The sequence below is a fragment of the Neofelis nebulosa genome, chromosome 1 (assembly GCF_028018385.1).
Source record: "Neofelis nebulosa isolate mNeoNeb1 chromosome 1, mNeoNeb1.pri, whole genome shotgun sequence".
Classification (NCBI taxonomy): Eukaryota; Metazoa; Chordata; class Mammalia; order Carnivora; family Felidae; genus Neofelis; species Neofelis nebulosa.
Genome location: NC_080782.1, coordinates 228,769,403 through 228,788,091, shown reverse-complemented (window position 1 = coordinate 228,788,091; position 18,689 = coordinate 228,769,403). Strand labels below are relative to the sequence as shown.

At 42.0% G+C, this 18,689-nt stretch overlaps 2 protein-coding genes across 5 annotated transcripts in view; one reads left to right on the top strand and one right to left on the bottom strand.

The window, feature by feature from the left end:
- The window catches only part of SPART (spartin), a 92,084-nt gene extending 86,293 nt beyond the window's left edge, over window positions 1–5,791 (bottom strand). The window contains exon 1 of the mRNA XM_058687349.1: window positions 5,665–5,791. The gene's annotated coding sequence lies outside the window, so the exon portion shown is untranslated. The remainder of the gene's footprint in view (window positions 1–5,664) is intronic.
- A 295-nt stretch (window positions 5,792–6,086) lies between these two features.
- CCNA1 (cyclin A1) lies at window positions 6,087–15,840 on the top strand. 4 transcript variants are annotated; one of them, XM_058687371.1, is made up of 9 exons: window positions 6,087–6,200; window positions 7,428–7,616; window positions 10,733–10,979; window positions 11,166–11,290; window positions 11,721–11,944; window positions 13,019–13,223; window positions 14,196–14,309; window positions 15,154–15,287; window positions 15,576–15,840. In XM_058687371.1, exons 2-9 carry the CDS (start codon window positions 7,452–7,454, stop codon window positions 15,625–15,627), a joined length of 1,266 nt encoding a protein of 421 aa, XP_058543354.1. In that variant the 5' UTR covers window positions 6,087–6,200; window positions 7,428–7,451; the 3' UTR covers window positions 15,628–15,840. The 4 variants fall into 4 exon arrangements, with proteins under 4 accessions (XP_058543354.1, XP_058543370.1, XP_058543377.1 ...); XM_058687387.1 differs by lacking the exon at window positions 6,087–6,200 and adding an exon at window positions 6,471–6,592; XM_058687394.1 differs by lacking the exon at window positions 6,087–6,200 and adding an exon at window positions 6,824–6,928.
- Window positions 15,841–18,689: the final 2,849 nt, after the last annotated feature.

Below are 18,689 nucleotides of genomic sequence, written 5' to 3'. Positions count from 1 at the left end.
CTATTTTTAATTTTCTGAGGAACCTCCACACTGCTTTCCAGAGCGGCTGCACCAATTTGCATTCCCACCAACAGTGCAAGAGGGTTCCTGTTTCTCCACATCCTCTCCAGCATCTATAGTCTTCTGATTTGTTCATTTTGGCCACTCTGACTGGGGTGAGGTGATATCTGAGTGTGGTTTTGATTTGTATTTCCCTGATAAGGAGCGACGTTGAACATCTTTTCATGTGCCTGTTGGCCATCCGGACGTCTTCTTTAGAGAAGTGTCTATTCATGTTTTCTGCCCATTTCTTCACTGGGTTATTTGTTTTTCGGGTGTGGAGTTTGGTGAGCTCTTTATAGATTTTGGATACTAGCCCTTTGTCCGATCTGTCATTTGCAAATATCTTTTCCCATTCCGTTGGTTGCCTTTTAGTTTTGTTGGTTGTTTCCTTTGCTGTGCAGAAGCTTTTTATCTTCATAAGGTCCCAGTAATTTACTTTTGCTTTTAATTCCCTTGCCTTTGGGGATGTGTCGAGTAAGAGATTGCTATGGCTGAGGTCAGAGAGGTCTTTTCCTGCTTTCTCCTCTAGGGTTTTGATGGTTTCCTGTCTCACATTCAGGTCCTTTATCCATTTTCAGTTTATTTTTGTGAATGGTGTGAGAAAGTGGTCTAGTTTCAACCTTCTGCATGTTGCTGTTAATTTCTCTCTTTAATAATGACTTCTTTTTTTATTGAGAAAAGAGAAGTCTGAACCCATGTGTCCTCACCTATATAGGTCAGGGTTTAATGACATGACCTCCAAGTAGTCTTCTAGCTTGCCAGGTCTAAGCATATTTTTCAATGAGTGCCAAATTCTGAATTTACTAAAATTAAGAGAAAAAAAAAAACCCATACAGCCTTGAGAAAGCAATTTAAAGCAATGAATGTGTTTCTCCTCTTGTACACTTACATTATCTGTAGGCTCAGGGATTTGGGAATTCATCAAGGGAAGAGATATGACCACACGGTGGCAATAGCACACAATGAGCTCCATTTGAGAGGTTTGCATGTGGAAGGGAGAGGGGTGGATGGGAAAGTCTCTCCAACTATGAAATCTTCAGTGGCTTGGGCCACCACCCAAAAGAGGAAGAAAGCAAGGGAACTCCAGGGGGAAAGAGGAATCAGAGATGGGAGGTTAGACAGAGATGTCTAGGTGATGTTACTCTGCAACATAAGGGTCAGATAGATGGAAGGACAGCAGTGACAAGGGGCTTTTATAATCCTAGGGTTTGTTTAGCTAAGGCTCTTCATATATAGAACACAATGCACTTCAGATGGATACAGTGGTTTTGACTGCGGACTAGAGAAAAGGTTCATCAATGATAATAAAACAATTTTGGCAATATGAACAAATAACTAAGCTGCCTCATTTAGTCAGAAAATATATCAAATGCCTAAAACAGAACACATATACATACATGCAGACAACTTTATGACTCATTGTTGCTATAGGAAAAGTTATATGAATTTGAGATGTCTTCTATCCAGATAGAATTTTCACAAGTGAGGACTATATAAATTCTTTAGGCTAAATAGTTCTGATTGTAATCAAAATGGTATAATAGTTCTACGGCAAAGTTTGGATTTTTTTTTTTTTTTGTCTTTAGCATGGAAAATTTTGTTTTTCTAACAATCTAAGTTTATAATTTTTTTAAGTTTTTACTTATTTTGAGAGAGAGAGTGCACACACACCTGCATACATGAGCAGGGGAGGGACAGAGACAGAGAGGGAGAGAGAGAATTCCAAGCAGGCTCCACAGGGTCAGCACAGAGCCCAACGCAGGGCTTGAACTCATGAACTGTAAGGTTCATGATCTGAAACCAAGAGCTGGAAGCTCAACCAACTGAGCCACCCAGGTGCACTGCGAAGAATCTAAGTTTAGAATGGGAACTAACGTCATTTGCTGTGACTACGGTTGATACTACTATAGATGAGCGATAAAAGGACTGAGGCAAAACAAATTTTACAAATATTCTGTGATTTCCTGACAACAGGATTGAATGAACAAAAATATTAATAGGCAGATAATATTAATGGCTGCTGACGTTAACACAGAATGAGCCTGTCCTCAGATACAGTATTTAGACAATAAGACACAGGCAGCTGACATGGAAATTCTATAACACTTTCAGATTAGGGACTGAGATAATTAGAGACAAATGTGAAACACAGGAAAACTATTTTATGGAATCTACTGTGTCACAAAATTGATGGTACAATAATTGATTTGCAAAGAAAAACTGGTACAAATAGGACTATTAATGGAAAGGATATAACCAGTAAATGACAGTTAATTTTAAGGATGCAATGACTTCCTATTAACATGAGTTGTGAAATGAATTTTAGACCTATGAAAGATTGTGTAAAATCCAAATTCTTGACTTCCTCTAATAAGAGATTTTCAGCAAAGATCTGGCAACTCAAAACTTTAAAAAATTATTTAAACTACAATGGCTCCATCATCCCATTGAAACTTATTTTTCCCTTGGTGTAGAATCTTGGAGAGGCTACTCCCTGAGAACTCAACTCTGCAGCCAGAGGTATCTGATTTTAATTGTGTACCTCTAGTTGAGCACATTGTTAGGGACTGGGTCTTGGTAACTAAAGTCACTAGAACCTTCTTCCTCTTACCCAAGTTCTTGGGAGGTTGATTTCTTCATGAGATAGTTGCTGTGGAGTCTGTCCCAGAGCCAGTAGAGACATACTTATGGGCTATTTTTGGACATCACAGTTTATTGCTCTCCTTTGGAAGGTACTGGATAAACACAGCTGAAAATTCTTGTTCTTTGGGCTCCCCCTTTCTAGGATATATGTAGACTATACCATCTGCCCTGCCATTTTTTTTTTTTTTTTTACTTTAATCATCTTTATTGTCAGATCTGGATGCTGCTTCCAAATCTCTACAGCATGTTTTATTTCTTTTCTCTAAGCTCCAAACGCTCCCTGTTTATATATCTATGTCCCCCACGGTGAAATAAACACTAATTATGCTTCACCATAACTACCTGTTTACCATCTTTCTGCCTGGAACAAAAAGCTCTTTGAGGGCAGGAATCATTTTTAATTGCTGTTCCATACCCAGTTATTGCCTGGTATAAAATGGATGCTCAAAAATATTTGTAAAAGGAGTGAATGAATAGTAGACTTTGGCTAGTCTCGTGTATCCAAACTATTTTCCCTCAGAGAAAGCAACTTCACAAATTTTAAGGAAAATTCACCTCACCTGTTATGTATGAAGGGCTCCACTTTGTACCTTCCAAGGATGCCTGCTTCCTAAGGTTATACATTTTGGACTACTTCTCAAACTGGGCTTCCTTGACCCTTTGGTCATCTTCCCCGGAATGATGTGGGCTAAAAGGTCACAAATTGCCCACCAGCCCCAACATCTGTCCCTCACCTCACTATTATAGCTATATTGTGAAATTAAATGTATCATGGCAAAGGTAGGTCTATGAATAAGCAACATATGTCCCTGAAAGGCCATCTGTCCTTAAAAAAAAAAAAAAGGCTCTTCTACTTTTTCATATATTTTTCAGCCCTATGCAGAAAATCAACTTGATTTCATACAAATTAATGAAAACTGAAATGTTTGAACAGGAGGTTAATTACTAGCTACCATGAGCAAATGTAATAGAAGTAATAACAGCTTCTGAAATGCAAGGTAATTGCTGACAAACAGAAAAGATTGTAATTTGGAGGGGAGAGGAATTGATTTTAAAAGGACTGTTGGGTTTTCAAAATTCCTAGTGAAGAATTCAGCTGTCATCCTTATTATGGAAATTAATCCCATGTCAAAACTAGCTGAGTACTGAATACCAGGCAGAAATGCTGACCAGCTAATTTTTAAGCTAAGAAAAGTGTGGTATCAGTATGTAAGTTTCCCCAAGTCTTTTAGACATTAAAGATGTATTTACAGTTAAATGTACGGTTCACTTCTCAATATATTAACAAATATATAGTTCATGTAAAACATGCAGACATTTAAAATTGACTTAACTTTGAGTTCTAATTCTGATTTTGCTATAACAGCAAAATTGTAACTACGCAGCTCACAAAAACCATATAATTTGTGAGAAAGTCTGTTCTATTCTCTCTGCTCCTATTTGTCTAAATTACAAGGCCAAGTTGTTGGTTTAAATTTTTAATGAAAATTGTGCTCTTATTTATCAGCTGTTTGTTTTTTTATGCCATAAATCATTACTTGTTCAAATACTTACTGAAGATTTAGGTCAAGAAAGCCATAATATCGCACAAGTTATACAAATGTTTGGATTTATATGCCTACACATAAAAAATATATATAAATATCAGTTCATCTAAATTATTCCCCAATTTAAGATCTGACCAGAAGACTACTGTGATTTAATATGTAATTCTAAGGCATCACAATAAAATCATAAGCCATGTGTCACTTCCCTTTGCCAAGTTTATCAAAGTGGAAAGAGAGGATGGTAAGATGTAATGATAATAATATTTCATATGTATTAAGGCAGAATTAGGCTGCAACTACTCACATGAGAAAAGGTAGGGGGAAAGGATTATGAAAATAATTCGAGGATTCCACCTTGTTACAAGTTATTTTCTTTGTCTAACGGCAGTTTTCAGACCCAGGACAGCTAAGAGACACTAGACACCTTAGTAGCCTGTCTTCTTGTCCCGACTAGATTAAGGTCACCGGTATACCCAACTTCAAAGAGCTGCCTCTGAAAGAGCCTAGCACTACCCTTTCCCTGCTCAAGCTCCAATCAGAAGAGAGGATCAAAACCACAGGCTGCCAGAACAAACACTGCACTGGCTCCTTTGTTTAGGAAGAAAGGCAAGGAGTGAGGTTTTTCGGTCAATTCTGTCTAAGAAACCAGAAGGGGCATACCTAAGGTCAGGTCACATGAGCGCAGGGAACTCTTGAATCTACCAAAGCAACCATCGTTCTAGGCAAGACTTGCCACCAACTACTCCCTCCCAGACAGAATTCATCGTATGAGGCCTTCAGTGTCCCCAGAAGTCACCACAGTGTCCCCAAGAGGGCAGAAAGGCTCTTTTCCTCCACCAGGTAGAGGCACCTTGCAAAGTGGACCATTTGGTCTCTGCTTGCATCTGACTCATCCATTGCCACAATCAAGAGGTTACCAGGGATCCTGCTTTGCCTTCATTTCCAAAGACATAGGAATTCCAGGGTTCGAGGGGATTGCTACCTCCCAATGGAGAGTGGGTGATAAACGTGATTAAAACTAGTTTCATACTAAGCAAGGGCAGTTTCCGTGCTCCTTTTGCACTGATTTCCAAGATGCTTCCCAACTTCCTCCACAGCTGACTGGATAAAATGCTTTCGTAGGCACTTTCGGTAGAATACTTCAATTTTCCTATTAAAATAATGCATACCCAGCTCGCTAATGAAAACCACTTAAAAAAAAAATTTTTTTTTTGTAAGATTAACCATCATTTCCATTCAAAATAAGGAGGAAGCCGTAACTAACCATTTCGTAAAGTGGTCATTTAAATGGCCTTTGGGGGTCTGCTTTAGAAATTTGGGACGCGTGTTTAAAATAAAAACAAAACAAGACGAAAGCAGTAACACTATGCAATATGTGTTTGGGTGTACACGCATTTTTATAAAATAATAATAAAGTTTAAGGTTATTTTACCTGTTTTGCCAGTCGCCAGTCACCTCTGCTGGGTGCCAGAGCTCCCAGGGTTCAAGGACCCTCTCCTCCCTTCCTGCGTGGCCAGGCCCCCTTCTCCCCATGTAAGGTCCTCTGCTTTCTCGCTACCTGGCCATGGGCTTCCAGTTCAGGGATTTCTCTTCCCACGTACCCAGGCCACCTGCCTAGCCCCCACTTCCGAGGCTCTCTCAACGTCCCAGGCCCCAGTGCTGCCACCTGTGTTCCTTCCTCTTCCTGGGCCGCTAGCTCGCTGTTCCTAGACCCGCTTCACGCAGTGCCTGCCGGAACCCGACTGGGAACACCTCTAAAGGGGACTGCGAACACCACTTGCGAACCTAAAACCCCAATCTCTATCGCCCTGCCGGGTCTCATGCACCGGAACCGAGCCGCCAGGTGCGGCCTCTGGTGCACAAGGATCCAAAATGACCGAAGGCAAGCCGCCACCATGGACTGGAGGCCCCAGCAGAAACCTGAGGCCAGCCCGCTGCTTCCCGGCCTCTCTCTGGGAGGAAGTGTAGGTGTGTGAGCCGGGGACTGGGAGCGAGCCGCGCCCTCGGGCGGGCGCGGTCAGGGCGCCGCAGCCTGCGCAGCCCCGAGGGCCCCGCGTCGCTCTCCCGAGCCAAGGTTCTCAGGAGCGGGCCGGGGAAAAGACGTTAGCGGGAGGAGTTAGCGGCTGTTGGAAGAACGGGTTCACGGAAACAGTCCCTTCCAAAGCCCTGGCCATCGCGGGGTGGGCCGCCTTCCTCCCTCCCAGGCCGGGGGCGCTGGCCCGAAGGGGCGCGTGTGCCGACCGCGACCGCCTGCCCTAGCACGCCCGGGCGGTGCTGGGGCAGCTGGGGACCACCGCCCGTTGGCCCCGCCCGGCTCTGAACGCCCAGGGGTCGCGGCGCGTCCGCCCGAAGCGTGTCAGGTGAGGAGGTCGTCATGGCGATGCGGCCCCACAGCGCGCACGCCCGCTGCGGTTGGCATGGAAGCGGCCCCCGCGGGGCCCGGGAGCGCCGCTGATTGGCCGATTCAACAGACGCGGGGGAGGGGGGGTTGAAAGTAATTAGCACTGAGCGCCCCGGCCGCCGCCGCTGGGAGGCCAGCGCCCCCGCTGGAATCTATTAACACCTCTGTCCCTCCCGCCCCCGCCCCGCCCCCGCCCCGCCCCCTCCGGCGGCCCCTCATTCCCAATCCTCGTGTGCACTTGCTAATTGTTCGAGATTTATATAAAGATATAGAGCTGAGAAGAGCAAGGCCCTCTGTGGGTTCCAAGCAGGTTTTGGGGCCTTCTATCTGGTGGAAGGAGGGCCGCGGAGGAGAACCCTGCTTGTCATTTGGGAAGGGGACGTACTTTCCCGCAGTGATGTATCCTGGGTCTTTTGTTTGCAGGGAGGTGGGGGGTGGTGCGGGATAAGATAAGCATAGCAGTCGGGAAAGACTCGAAGATTCGAGCTTGTGGTTTCAGACTCCCGATTAACGTGGCGTTTAGTATCCTGGCTCGGAGGTTTGTCAGGATTAATCTCTCCCTCCAGCCGTCACACCAGGTCTTGGAAGAAAGCCTTGAGAGATTCAAATCACTGTTTTGGTTCAAAGCAGCTTTGATCACTTGCATCGTGGCTCACGCTTTTCTTTTCAGCCCTAATAATTGTAGGGAAAATCATTTATCTTAGTGCTCTCCTTCCTAGATACTCACTGCATGCTTTGGAGCCCAAGGTGGAATAGGTTACTAACCGTTGGCTTGTCTGTTTCTCCTTCTCTAGCTGCACCCTGTGGAGACCGAGGGTATGCATTGCAGCGGCTCCAAAAGCGGAGTAGCCCTAGTTCCACTGTCTCGAGGTCCTGATGGCTGTCAGATGGTAACCAGAGCCCAGCTTGGCCAGGATCCCCCACAAAGAACAGTGCTAGGGGTGCTAACTGAGAATGGACAGTACAGGAGGTCCTGTGGCCAGGTAATGACTGAGAACTGCTGTGGAAGCTGGTTGTTGAGAAGGGCTATTACATCATGGTGGAAGGTGGGTTTTTCTTGCAGTTTTACCAACAAATACCCATGAGTATTCCAGCCCTGGAATCTGGACGACAGGGACATTGATTTTGTCAAAGATCACTTTGGTCCCCTTTCCAACCAGAAATAGTGAATTATTTTATTATTTTTCTAATATCAAGGAAATAGCTCTAGGAACCGTTTGAATCTTTTAAGTATATGTAAAGCCATTTAAGCACTGGGCTAAGAGGAACTATTGATGCGCCAAAATAAGTTATGGAGCTGGGGTTCCTCCAGATCAGAGTGGTGTTCAGACTGACATAGGTCGTGCCTGAGGCAATCCTGAAAAATCTTTGCTGTGTTCATTGGAGATGGTGTTAGAATGCGGATGGGATAAGGCTAGGCGAAATTACTTCAAAACGTGTGCTCTGCCATCTACATCGCACTGTATGACTTATGTGTCCCTGATCTTATGCAAGGTGAACTCCCCCCCCCCCCCCCCCAACATGTGCAGTATACCTCATACCCTCTTGCTTCTTCTAGGATGTCATTCCAGCAACTCATCTTTCTCTCCTCAGTCTTGTCTACTCGGTTAAACTCAAGCATACAAATATACTGTAATTTCTTTCCATCTTAACCTTTCAACTTCACAGCTCTTTGTAGTGACTACCCATTTTATAGCAATAATTCTTGAGTCTGTCTATCCTGCTAGACTATAAACTCCAACGGGAGGAGGATTAGGATATCAGGTTCACTTGTTCTCTTTTGACTCAGTTCTTAGTCCTGTCCTTACTTGACTGATCTGGCAACATTTGACATAGTTGATTTTTCTTTATTTCTTGAGGTAATTTCTTCTCACTCCGCCTGGGGAACAGCACTCTCTCCTTGTTGTCTACGTAGGTCATTGGCTGTTCAGCCTCAATATCCTGTTTCTTCTTTATCCAATCTCTGAAAGAATACTCAGGGCTTGGTATTTGATCTGAATCTGCAGTATACTCCCTAAGCAATCTCTCAAGCCTGTTAGCATTAAGTACCATCTATCTGTTGATGACGTATACTTTTATCTCTGGTCTGGACCTCTCAGCTATATTATAGGCTCACGTATTTAGCAGCCTACCTGACATCTTCTCTTGGACCACGTAACAGACATCTCAAATTTGTGCAAAACCAAACACTAACCCTAGCCCCAAATAACTGTTCCAAAAGTCTTCCTCATCTCAGTAAATGGAATATCCATCCTTCCTATTCAGTCCCAAAACGTTTGTCATCTTTGACTCTTTTTCTCCCACCTCACATCAGATTTTCTGGGAAAATAATATTGGCTCCTTTTTAAAATGTCTGGAATCCCTTTACCTCTTAATCTTTACTGCTGTTAACACTGGTTCAGATCCCTCTTGTGTCTCACTGAGAATTTACAACTTTCATAACTGGTCATCTTACTCATCTTACTTGTTCTCTGTACATATACACAGCCAGGGTGATCGTATTAAAACAAATCAGATGATACCACTCCTCTGCCCAGTGGCTTCTCCAGTGGCTTCCCACCTCTGAGTAGCAGACAGTCTTAAATGGTCTGTGGTAAGGCCTACCTGATCTGGCTTCTCTTTTCTTTCTGACTTTGTGACCTACACTACTCTCTTTCTCACCCTGCCCTTCGCTGCTCTTTGCTCTTTGTCTGCTCTTTGCTGTGTCTCTAAGACATACTTGAACATCCAGGCATTTACCCATGCTGTTCCCTCTGCTCAGAATGCACTTCCCCCCTCTATTTCTGTGACTTACTCCCTTACCTCATTCATATCTTTGTTCAACTCTGTCCTCTTCATTAGGACCTTCCATGATCACATTTAAAATGGCAAGGACTCTCTTTTCACTGGGTTCTTCTCCTCCAAAGCACTTAACACTATCCAGTGTAATAGGTCTTGTCTTATCTTTCCCTATCCTCTGAGCTAGAATATGAACTCCATGAGGGCAAACCTTCTTGAACATTTTGTTCACTGCTAAATTCTGGGCACCTAGAACAGTGTCTGGTACATAGTAGATGATCAGTAAATATTTATTTAATGAATATATGTCTCATCCCACATACATATATCTTTGAGCAAAAGTCAAACTTGGTAGTAACTTGGAATCATGGTTCTAGTAACTTATGATTTTGGTCCTTTATATTCCATTATTTCTTTTCTAGTACTATCTTAAGGAGTTTTTTTTCTTACTAGAAGTAAGCCAGATATTTAATTTGCTAGATACAAGGGAAAGTTATGGAAAACACATACTAACTTGAAAGTAGCCTCTAAAGGAAACACCAAGATTAATTATAAACAATAAAATGTTAATACAGTAGCTAGATCTAACATTTTCCTAAATATAACTCAGATTCATAAACCTTGCCCACCTACCCTGGTTCAGCTACATTCAGGCCTTCCTGCATGACTCACGATAACGTGCTCGTTCATGGAGGGTTTGTACACTGCGATGCTACAGGGATAAAGAAAAGGGATTGAGAGATAGATTTCCCCAAGGTAATTACATTACATTATGTCATACAAAAGATTCTACGGCTTTGTAAGAGAAGTTAGTAGTATGAGTTTCTAAAATGATCATGTTTCTAAATAACAGGGTATAAAATGGGAACTTTAGAGGAGCTTACTGACTAAAAACTATTTAAGGAGGAAGACTACAGGAACTCAGTGACTGTGTGTGAGAGCTTTGCTGGTACTTACGAAATCCCGTAAGGCTACAAGTATGAAAGGCAATTAACAATCCCCTTCTCCCCTTGTAATACCTATTTCATTTTGGAGGAAAGCTGTGCTTTCCCTTTTTTCTATAATCTTGAGTCCCCTTTGATAAATACGTGAGGAAGATGACAAATTACAGGTAGCTCTTTTCCCAAATGTCAGATGTAGACAAAGATAAGGGAGAAGTCATACTTTGGAAGCTACATTTTCTGAAATTAAATTGCAGACCTAGATATTTCAATTTAAGCCTCCTTTCATCTTCCCAGCCTCCTGGTTTGAGCCACACAGGCTTACATCACCTATACAATCTTTGGAGTGACCTCTGACAAAAAACTTAACTCTCTTCTAGGGGATTACAACAATCAGGTGTTTTTCTGGATCAGAAAATGTCTTCCCTCCAGCTGGAAAGAAAGTGCTCACTGACTGCGGGGGCCAGGTGCCAGCCAAGCAAGGATTTGATATCTACATGGATGAGCCTGAGCAGGGGGATGGAGACAGCTGCACAGGGAGAGAGGGGATGGCATTTGAGGATGTGTATGAGGTAGACACCAGCACACTCCAGTCAGACCTTCACTTCCTGCTGGATTTTAGCACAGGTAATCTGACTCACCTAAGGCCGATGGTACCCCGTGTTCATAATTGCCTATAGCATTCAATAGCATGTAACTAGCAGGAGAAATCCATGATGTAATGACTTATTTTCACAACTGCCTGTGGAGGGTTAGTGGTTGGAATGAATTTTTAAATTCAATGTCTTACCTGATAATGTTGAACCCCCACAGTTTCCCCTATGCTGGTAGATTCATCTCTCCATTCCCAGTCTGAAGATGCACCAGATTTTGGTACAGATGTGATAAATGTGACTGAATATGCTGAAGAAATTCATCAGTACCTTAGAGAAGCTGAAGTGAGTTTTCCAAATTCTGTTTCAATTTCCAGCACCCAAAACATTTAATAATAAGATAGTTATAAACTCTTGGCCATAACCATTAGTGAAGAGCATTCTTATGACATCTAAACATAGGAAGATCTATGAAAAATAACAGTTGTGAGGCGAGTAGCAATTACCTGGACTATTTCTCCATGATTCAGAGGGGTTGTACATTAAGTATTTCACTCTTAGTAATAAGCCATATTGCTATTTCCACCCCTCCTTTAAGTTATTTGTTATCTAATTGGATTACATACTTTTTTCCATAGTAAAGATTTCTTTGGCTCTTGATCAGTGTCTTCTTAACCTTTGCTCACGAGATTCTTTTTTGAAATAGCAACTGTGCTGTGGAGTGATCTTTATGATAGGGCAACGATTTAAGTGTCAAAACTCTTTTTCCACACAGATAAGACACAGGCCCAAAGCACACTACATGAGGAAGCAACCAGACATCACAGAAGGCATGCGAACAATTCTGGTGGACTGGCTGGTTGAGGTCGGCGAAGAGTATAAGCTTCGAGCAGAGACTCTCTACCTGGCCGTCAACTTCCTGGACAGGTTTCTTTCGTGCATGTCTGTTCTGAGAGGGAAATTGCAGCTTGTGGGAACGGCAGCTATTCTTCTGGCTTCGTAAGTGTTCTTTCAGCTTGATGTAGGACTGCAGCCTGTCAAAACGCTTGATTCTGTTTCCCTTTTATTGAGGAAATGCAGTGCTTTATAACTAAAGCTTACTCATACCTCCTTGATAAAGTATCATCATTTTTGCAGTATTTACTGACAAACTGAATCTTAACACACTTTCACTCTTCAAATCAGGTATTTAAGATTTATAGCAACAAGGTCAGTATCATGACTGAGGCAGCCATCAGCTCAGATTCAAGATCCAATTTAACTTTTGCAGGGTGGTCTTTTGACTGCATTCTAATACAAAAATATTTTGGTTATATAAAAGATTTTGGTTATAGAAAAGCCATCTTCAGGATCTAGCAAATGGTAATAGCACAGTTTATTTGGTTACAATTTCAGCTTGTTCCTGTTACTATCAGTCATTCATAATAATAGCTCATTGTGTACAAAAAAGAGCTGGCTTGTGGCTGAGCTGCCTTTAATTAAGTGACCTGTGGTGGATGGTAGTTTCTTCTATCTTTTTGTCTCAGATATTCTAGTTAATATGCCTAGAAACTTGCCAAAATTCCCCTACAGAAAGCAGAAACAAAAACAAAAGTTGGTAATAATGAAATTATATCATTATTTTATTCTTGGATACATAGCCTCACTTGCTAATTCATTAGGGAATTCTGAACATGATCTTTTTAAAGACCTAAGTTCTAAGGAATTTTTGTTCAACTATTGTGTTCAATATAACATTCTTTCCCACAAGATGAGTGAGTGAGGTCTCTAGAATTAAGACGAATTTATCTGTGTGTCTGTCATTCGGAATCTTTCAGTCTATCAGAGGCCAAAACCTAAAATCCTCAGTTGGAAATTGTTTCTGTTACTATTCCTAGCAATAAGTACAACATTAATACTCATGTTCTGGTTCTGGCACCAAGCTCCTAATATTTTCCAGGCCAATACCATTTAGTGATACTTAAGTGGGTATGCAGATAAAAAGTAAAGAAGTCTGCGAGGGCCGCACAAGAGGCATGGTTGTGAGAATTCAGTTTCCAAGCTTTACTTCCAAAAACTCTCTACCTTTCACAGGAAATATGAAGAAATATATCCACCTGAAGTAGACGAGTTTGTCTATATAACTGATGACACTTACACAAAACGACAACTGTTAAGGATGGAACACCTGCTCCTGAAAGTCCTAGCTTTTGATCTGACCGTGCCAACCACTAACCAGTTTCTCCTCCAGTACTTAAGGAGACAAGGAGTGTGCGTCAGGACTGAAAATTTGGCCAAGGTAGGCCACGTGACTTCCAGGAACTTGGGAGCCAAGGAGAGTAAAAAGTAGTTTTTCCTGATCATCCTTCAGTTCTTCCTTCCCTTTTAGTTCTTTGTCTTGGGCACAGAAAAACTCCTTAGGAATGCAAGAGAGCTAATCTTAGGACCATGATTTGTGGTTCCAAGACATTATGGTTGATCACGTTTGGTAGGCATGGATTGTCTAATCACCCAACTCTTAAATTCAAGTTTGGAAGCTGTTCCCTTGTCGGATACAGACCACACGCGAGCAATACCTCTTAGGTTTACAGAATGGGAACAAAGTAAATGCGGTTTTTATTTGGCTCTAATCTTATCCTGACGTATTAAGTGATGAAGCATTATTTGGTCATCTGAGATTATAGTACTTGAGTTGAAGGCACTGAAGTACTGATTTAGAAAACTTGCTTTCTAACCACGATACTATGAGCTAGTATATCCGGTATGTATATGCTATGCAAAAAGTAATATGGGTACGTGTAAGTTTCACAGTATGTTTCTTCTAATCTAACAAGTTCTCAGAGGTACTGTTCTAGCCTCTGAACTGAATGCATTTGCCTGACAAATTAATAGCTTCAATATGGTTGTGTTTTTGCCATTGGCCAAAGACTCTTCCACACTAGTGGCCAGAACAGTGCTACTTTACCTGACTAGCATAAGTCTGTAGTACTAGTATAAGTTAATCTATCATATATAACGTGCAAGTGGACCAAATACTTGTATACTGACATTTACTACAACATAAATGTTATTCCGGTTATGGACAGACATAGCAATTATTAACTTGAATAATTAATAAAGTGAATAATTTTGAGCATCTGTTTTTGTCTGCTCATCATTAGATACAGGATGAACAAAGATAAGACAATTTTTTTTCCCTTGACATTTCTAGGTTTACGTGTAACCTTAGTCACATTTCTAATTCCACTGGGATTTTCTCTCTTGTGCTTAGTATGTAGCAGAACTGAGTCTACTTGAAGCTGACCCATTCTTGAAATATCTTCCTTCATTGATAGCTGCAGCAGCATATTGCCTGGCAAACTATACTGTGAACAGGCACTTCTGGGTAAGATTCTGCTTCTTTCTAGATGAGATTCAAGGCCTATGTAAAAATCTGTTCAGTAACTCCCAAGGCTTAGAGTGAGGGAGAGTTGGTTTAATAAGGAACTGGTTGTCTTGCCAGCAGATTCCAATATGCCACTGAGTCTTACAGGTCAGCCTTTATGACTTTGACTCAGTGACTTGGAGTAGAGATTGCAGGGAGTCAAGGAGATGGTGTTGGCATGCTTATTGAGAAGAAGCAGGCCTGGAAACCCCAATGCCCCCCTCATACAAGGTGAGCAAAATTTGTTGACTTTTCCCCTCTGTGTGTGTAAAACAACCTGGATCCACCTAGGATGGTCAGAAGGTTGCAGCAAGTTTTCAAGGAAACAGGGCAGTTAGTATTGCCTCTCGGTCCAAGAAGAGGCAAGATTGAAAATGGATCCCTTGATTTGCTTCTGAAGGCTTCCTTTTGTGCTGAAAGAAGTGGCGTGTCTACTGTTACTTTCTAGAATACTTATTTACTATCCTACTTTTCACTAAGAATCTTTCATATTCTATGTAAATATGGTGTCTGGTAAGTAGAGGCTCTTTAGGGACCAGTAAAAATCCTGCTCATGAGGGAATAGGTCAAAGTAACTTGTCCCAAACCGAGCATTATAAATAATGTAATATGAGCAAATTGAGAACTCTGACTGTTCTTCCTAATATTTTTTTTCTAAAGTCACTGAAGGAGGATTACAGTTTCTTTTGAGATGAATGTGGATACTTCCTAAGTGATCAATTTCCTTTATTTCACAGTTTTATCTTCAGCTTTCTGATAATCTTATGAAGTTATATGATGCAGTTTTTTCTTTTGTCTTGATTAGCCAGAAACCCTGGCTGCATTTACAGGCTATTCATTAAATGAAATTGTGCCTTGCCTGAGTGAGCTACATAAAGCATGCCTCGATATACCCCATCGACCTCAGCAAGCAATTAGGGAGAAGTATAAGGCTTCAAAGTAAGTTTCTGAGATTTTCTTATCTGGGCTTACTGATTTAAAGCTTTAATAGGTTATAGGAATGTCAGAATTAAAAATAGAACAAGTCGGATCTCTAGTACTAGGCTTGCATGTTAAATCAGGGGAAATCAGTTGAGAGAGGTCCAGATGTATAATTTGTCAGCTTGTAGTACATACAGTTGGACAGCTTTCTTCCTTTCTGTTGAAACTACTTCCGTTCAATTACTGTTGAAAGTTTTCTGTGGCCCAAGATTTTACAACACTGAAATCCTTTGGGTCTCATTTCAGGTACATGCATGTGTCTCTCATGGAACCACCCACAGTTCTCCCTCTGCAATAAGTTTCCTACTGAAGCACTTTCAGAACTTAATCTCCAGATCAACAGAATTCGTCTTAACTTTTATAGGTTTCTGCAGGTTGGATCAACTAGTGTTGCTACAATATAGATGACATATTTTTAAAAATGTAAATGTATTTAGGTTCTCTTAGACTTTGGTAGCTTGTACTGTCATCTAACATTTTTTAAAGAATAAACAAAGAACTTGCCTTATGATCACGAGTTAGACTTATTTACTAATTAGGATGGCTGATGTACTTGCCTGGAGTTTTAGTGGGGAGCATTCTAAATGTCCTATTTCAAGGGTTCTCCTAAGCTGGTTTCATAAATCTGGCCTGCTATTAGGATTAAGTGTTCTGAGGAATTCAGAGATTTTCATGTTTGGTAAATGGCTACCCCGAGGGTTTTTCCTTCCTGTCTCTTGACTTTTCACATAGCTCTCCATAAATGGGAAAAGGAAGGAACCCCAAGCTCAGGGGCATAAACAGGCACTATCTATTCCACTTCCCTCCTGGACCCTATGGAGTAAAGACAGTGAGTTGAGGACTGAGTGTGGTCAAGGTACCTCTGAAGGGTGATTTACGTTTAATTCTACTCCAGGGACGTGACACTCATTTTGTAGGTTATGTCAGTGTGTAGTTTTGATTTAGTCACCCATCAAGCATATATTTCAGCCTTAGAAGATGCTCAGAGAGATGGAAAAAGCAAATTTCACCACAGGGTGGGACTTCAGAACAATGAAGCTGACCCCTCATAGTTGTCCCTGGGGAGATGTCCGTACTAATAAGCTCTGCCATAGCTCCGATTATCCTACAATTCATACACAGTCCTCTATGGCCCCTTGCAGCAGCACTCACATAGTATGCAAGGTGAGGAAAACTGCCAAAACATCCATTTGTTGCAACTTTGTTTTAAAGATTGGAAGGAAAATCAAGAGTACACTTGACCCGATGCAGGGTGGTACTTACTGGGGACTGAATGTAACTTTTGTAAATGTCAAACCAGGAGGCCGCGGGCACAGATGAGCTTTCTGTGCCGTGTGCCCCGTCTCTAGACCTGTCCCCGGGCTCAGTCCCCATGGTTCTGTGGAGGCAAGAAGGACAAGAAACTTGTGTTTTCTAGATTCCTTTACATAGAAAAGATTAGACCCAGATAAGTTTTGGTAAAATGGTAGTAGATGAAATTAACTCCAAATACTAAGTTTCAAGCTCTAATGAAATTATTAGTATAGAAATACAGCCGTATTTTCAAATTTTGTGAAGACTTTTTTAAGTACCCACAAACTCTAAAAAGGTTTTAGCATTGCCTTTTTTTCCCTCTGCAGATAAACATTCTCAAGGTGTCTCCATTTCTGGTTCCACTGAAGAAATCAACACTTCCCTAAGTATTCTGTGAATTATTTTCCATGAGTTTCACCAAGGGGATACAGGACCTATATCACTACCGAGTTTTCTGTTTTTATGTTCTATAATCCGCAATTTGTAATGTCACGTTCTTTTTCTTTAAAACAAGTTTTTTTTTAATCTTTATTTATTTTTGAGAGAGAGACAGAGTGTAAGCAGGGGAGCAGCAGAGATAGAGGGAGACACTGAATCGGAAGCAGGCTCCAGTCTCAGCTGTCAGCACAGAGCCCCACGCGGGGCTCGAACTCATGAACCGTGAGATGGTGACCTGAGCCTAAGTCAGACACTCAACTGACTGAGCCACCGGGGCGCCTCTGTCATGTCACGTCCTGACTTATGACTGGGTACCTTTCTGTTCACTGCATAGATGTGCTTACCTTCCAACTACCCTGTGGACTTGGCAGTGTAACAGACATGCGCTATTAGGTGAGCCATAATATTGCCCTCTCCTGAGGAGGCAGTGGGGGAGGCTGATTCAGGCTAAGACTTTCGTGGTAGAAGTGCTGTGTTTGTCCCTTTCGGGCCTTAAAAGATTTGAGGGACCTGGCCAGGGAAGCTTCCTCTCATCCTCTGCCAGTTTACATGGGCCAACCAACTCCCTGTGAAACCTGCCTGTCTCGAACTGCGGCCATGTGGAATCCTGACAAAATAACATTTTCTTTTGCTAGCGATATTCTTGTTCTGGAATGTTTTGCTTCACCTGGCAGAGACCTGAGAAATAGTCCTTCCTTATGAATTATTTTGCAAAGGAGGATTTTGTTGCTAACCTGGGTCCAAAATTTAACCCTGACTTTGGGTCACAAAACCATACTAAGGGACATAGAGGTCTGAACCCATAATTCTTATGTTCTTTGCTGCCAGCGATTTGCACACACTCATTGCCAGCACACACCCGCCAGTTGCAGAGAACTGGTTCTCAGTTTTGACTTACTAGTCTTACTACTTTTTTGTGTCCCTGAAATACTTCATTTAAAACTAGAATACAACTGTCGCCTGTGGCCCTCCCAGCCAGCCGGAGAAAGAATAGCAGCCTTCATTCAGTGGCCCTCCTTTCATCCCATTCTGTTTTCTTCCCTGAATTTGGTGTTGGTCACACAGGGTTTTTATACTTCATAAGGATGTGTGCATAAACAATAACGTTTCCTTTTAAAATTTAATGATTGTTGACTATCTTGCATATCCTTCAGTGATATGTGTTTTAGGCTTCTCTGTATTTGGAGACTATCTGGAGAATCCTAGTTATTTATATACTATTGTGGAAGGTTAAATGAATATACCATGGTTTTTCTGTTCTCTTGATTTTCCCGCATCTTTTTCCCTGCCCTGCCCCACGCCACCCGCTACTTGCCAGCCAGTGAAGGCAATTGGTTGGGACAGGGCTGTGGATGTGGGAGTATCACACCCGTCTCTGTGGTCTCTTTGGCCTGTGGCTTCAGGCCTTTCCCACAAATTGAGGGGCCCTTGTTGAAGTGGGCCATGAGAAAGGATAATGGAAACCACACTTGCCCACCCATTATCAGGAGCCAAAGAAAGAAATTGAATATACCCAAGCCGCTCTGTCATTCCAGTAAGCTTTCCCCACAAGAGCGTTAAGACATCTAGACCTGATGTAGCACTAAAACCTTGAAATTGAAGTCCACACTGTTTGGCTGAGAGTTCCCT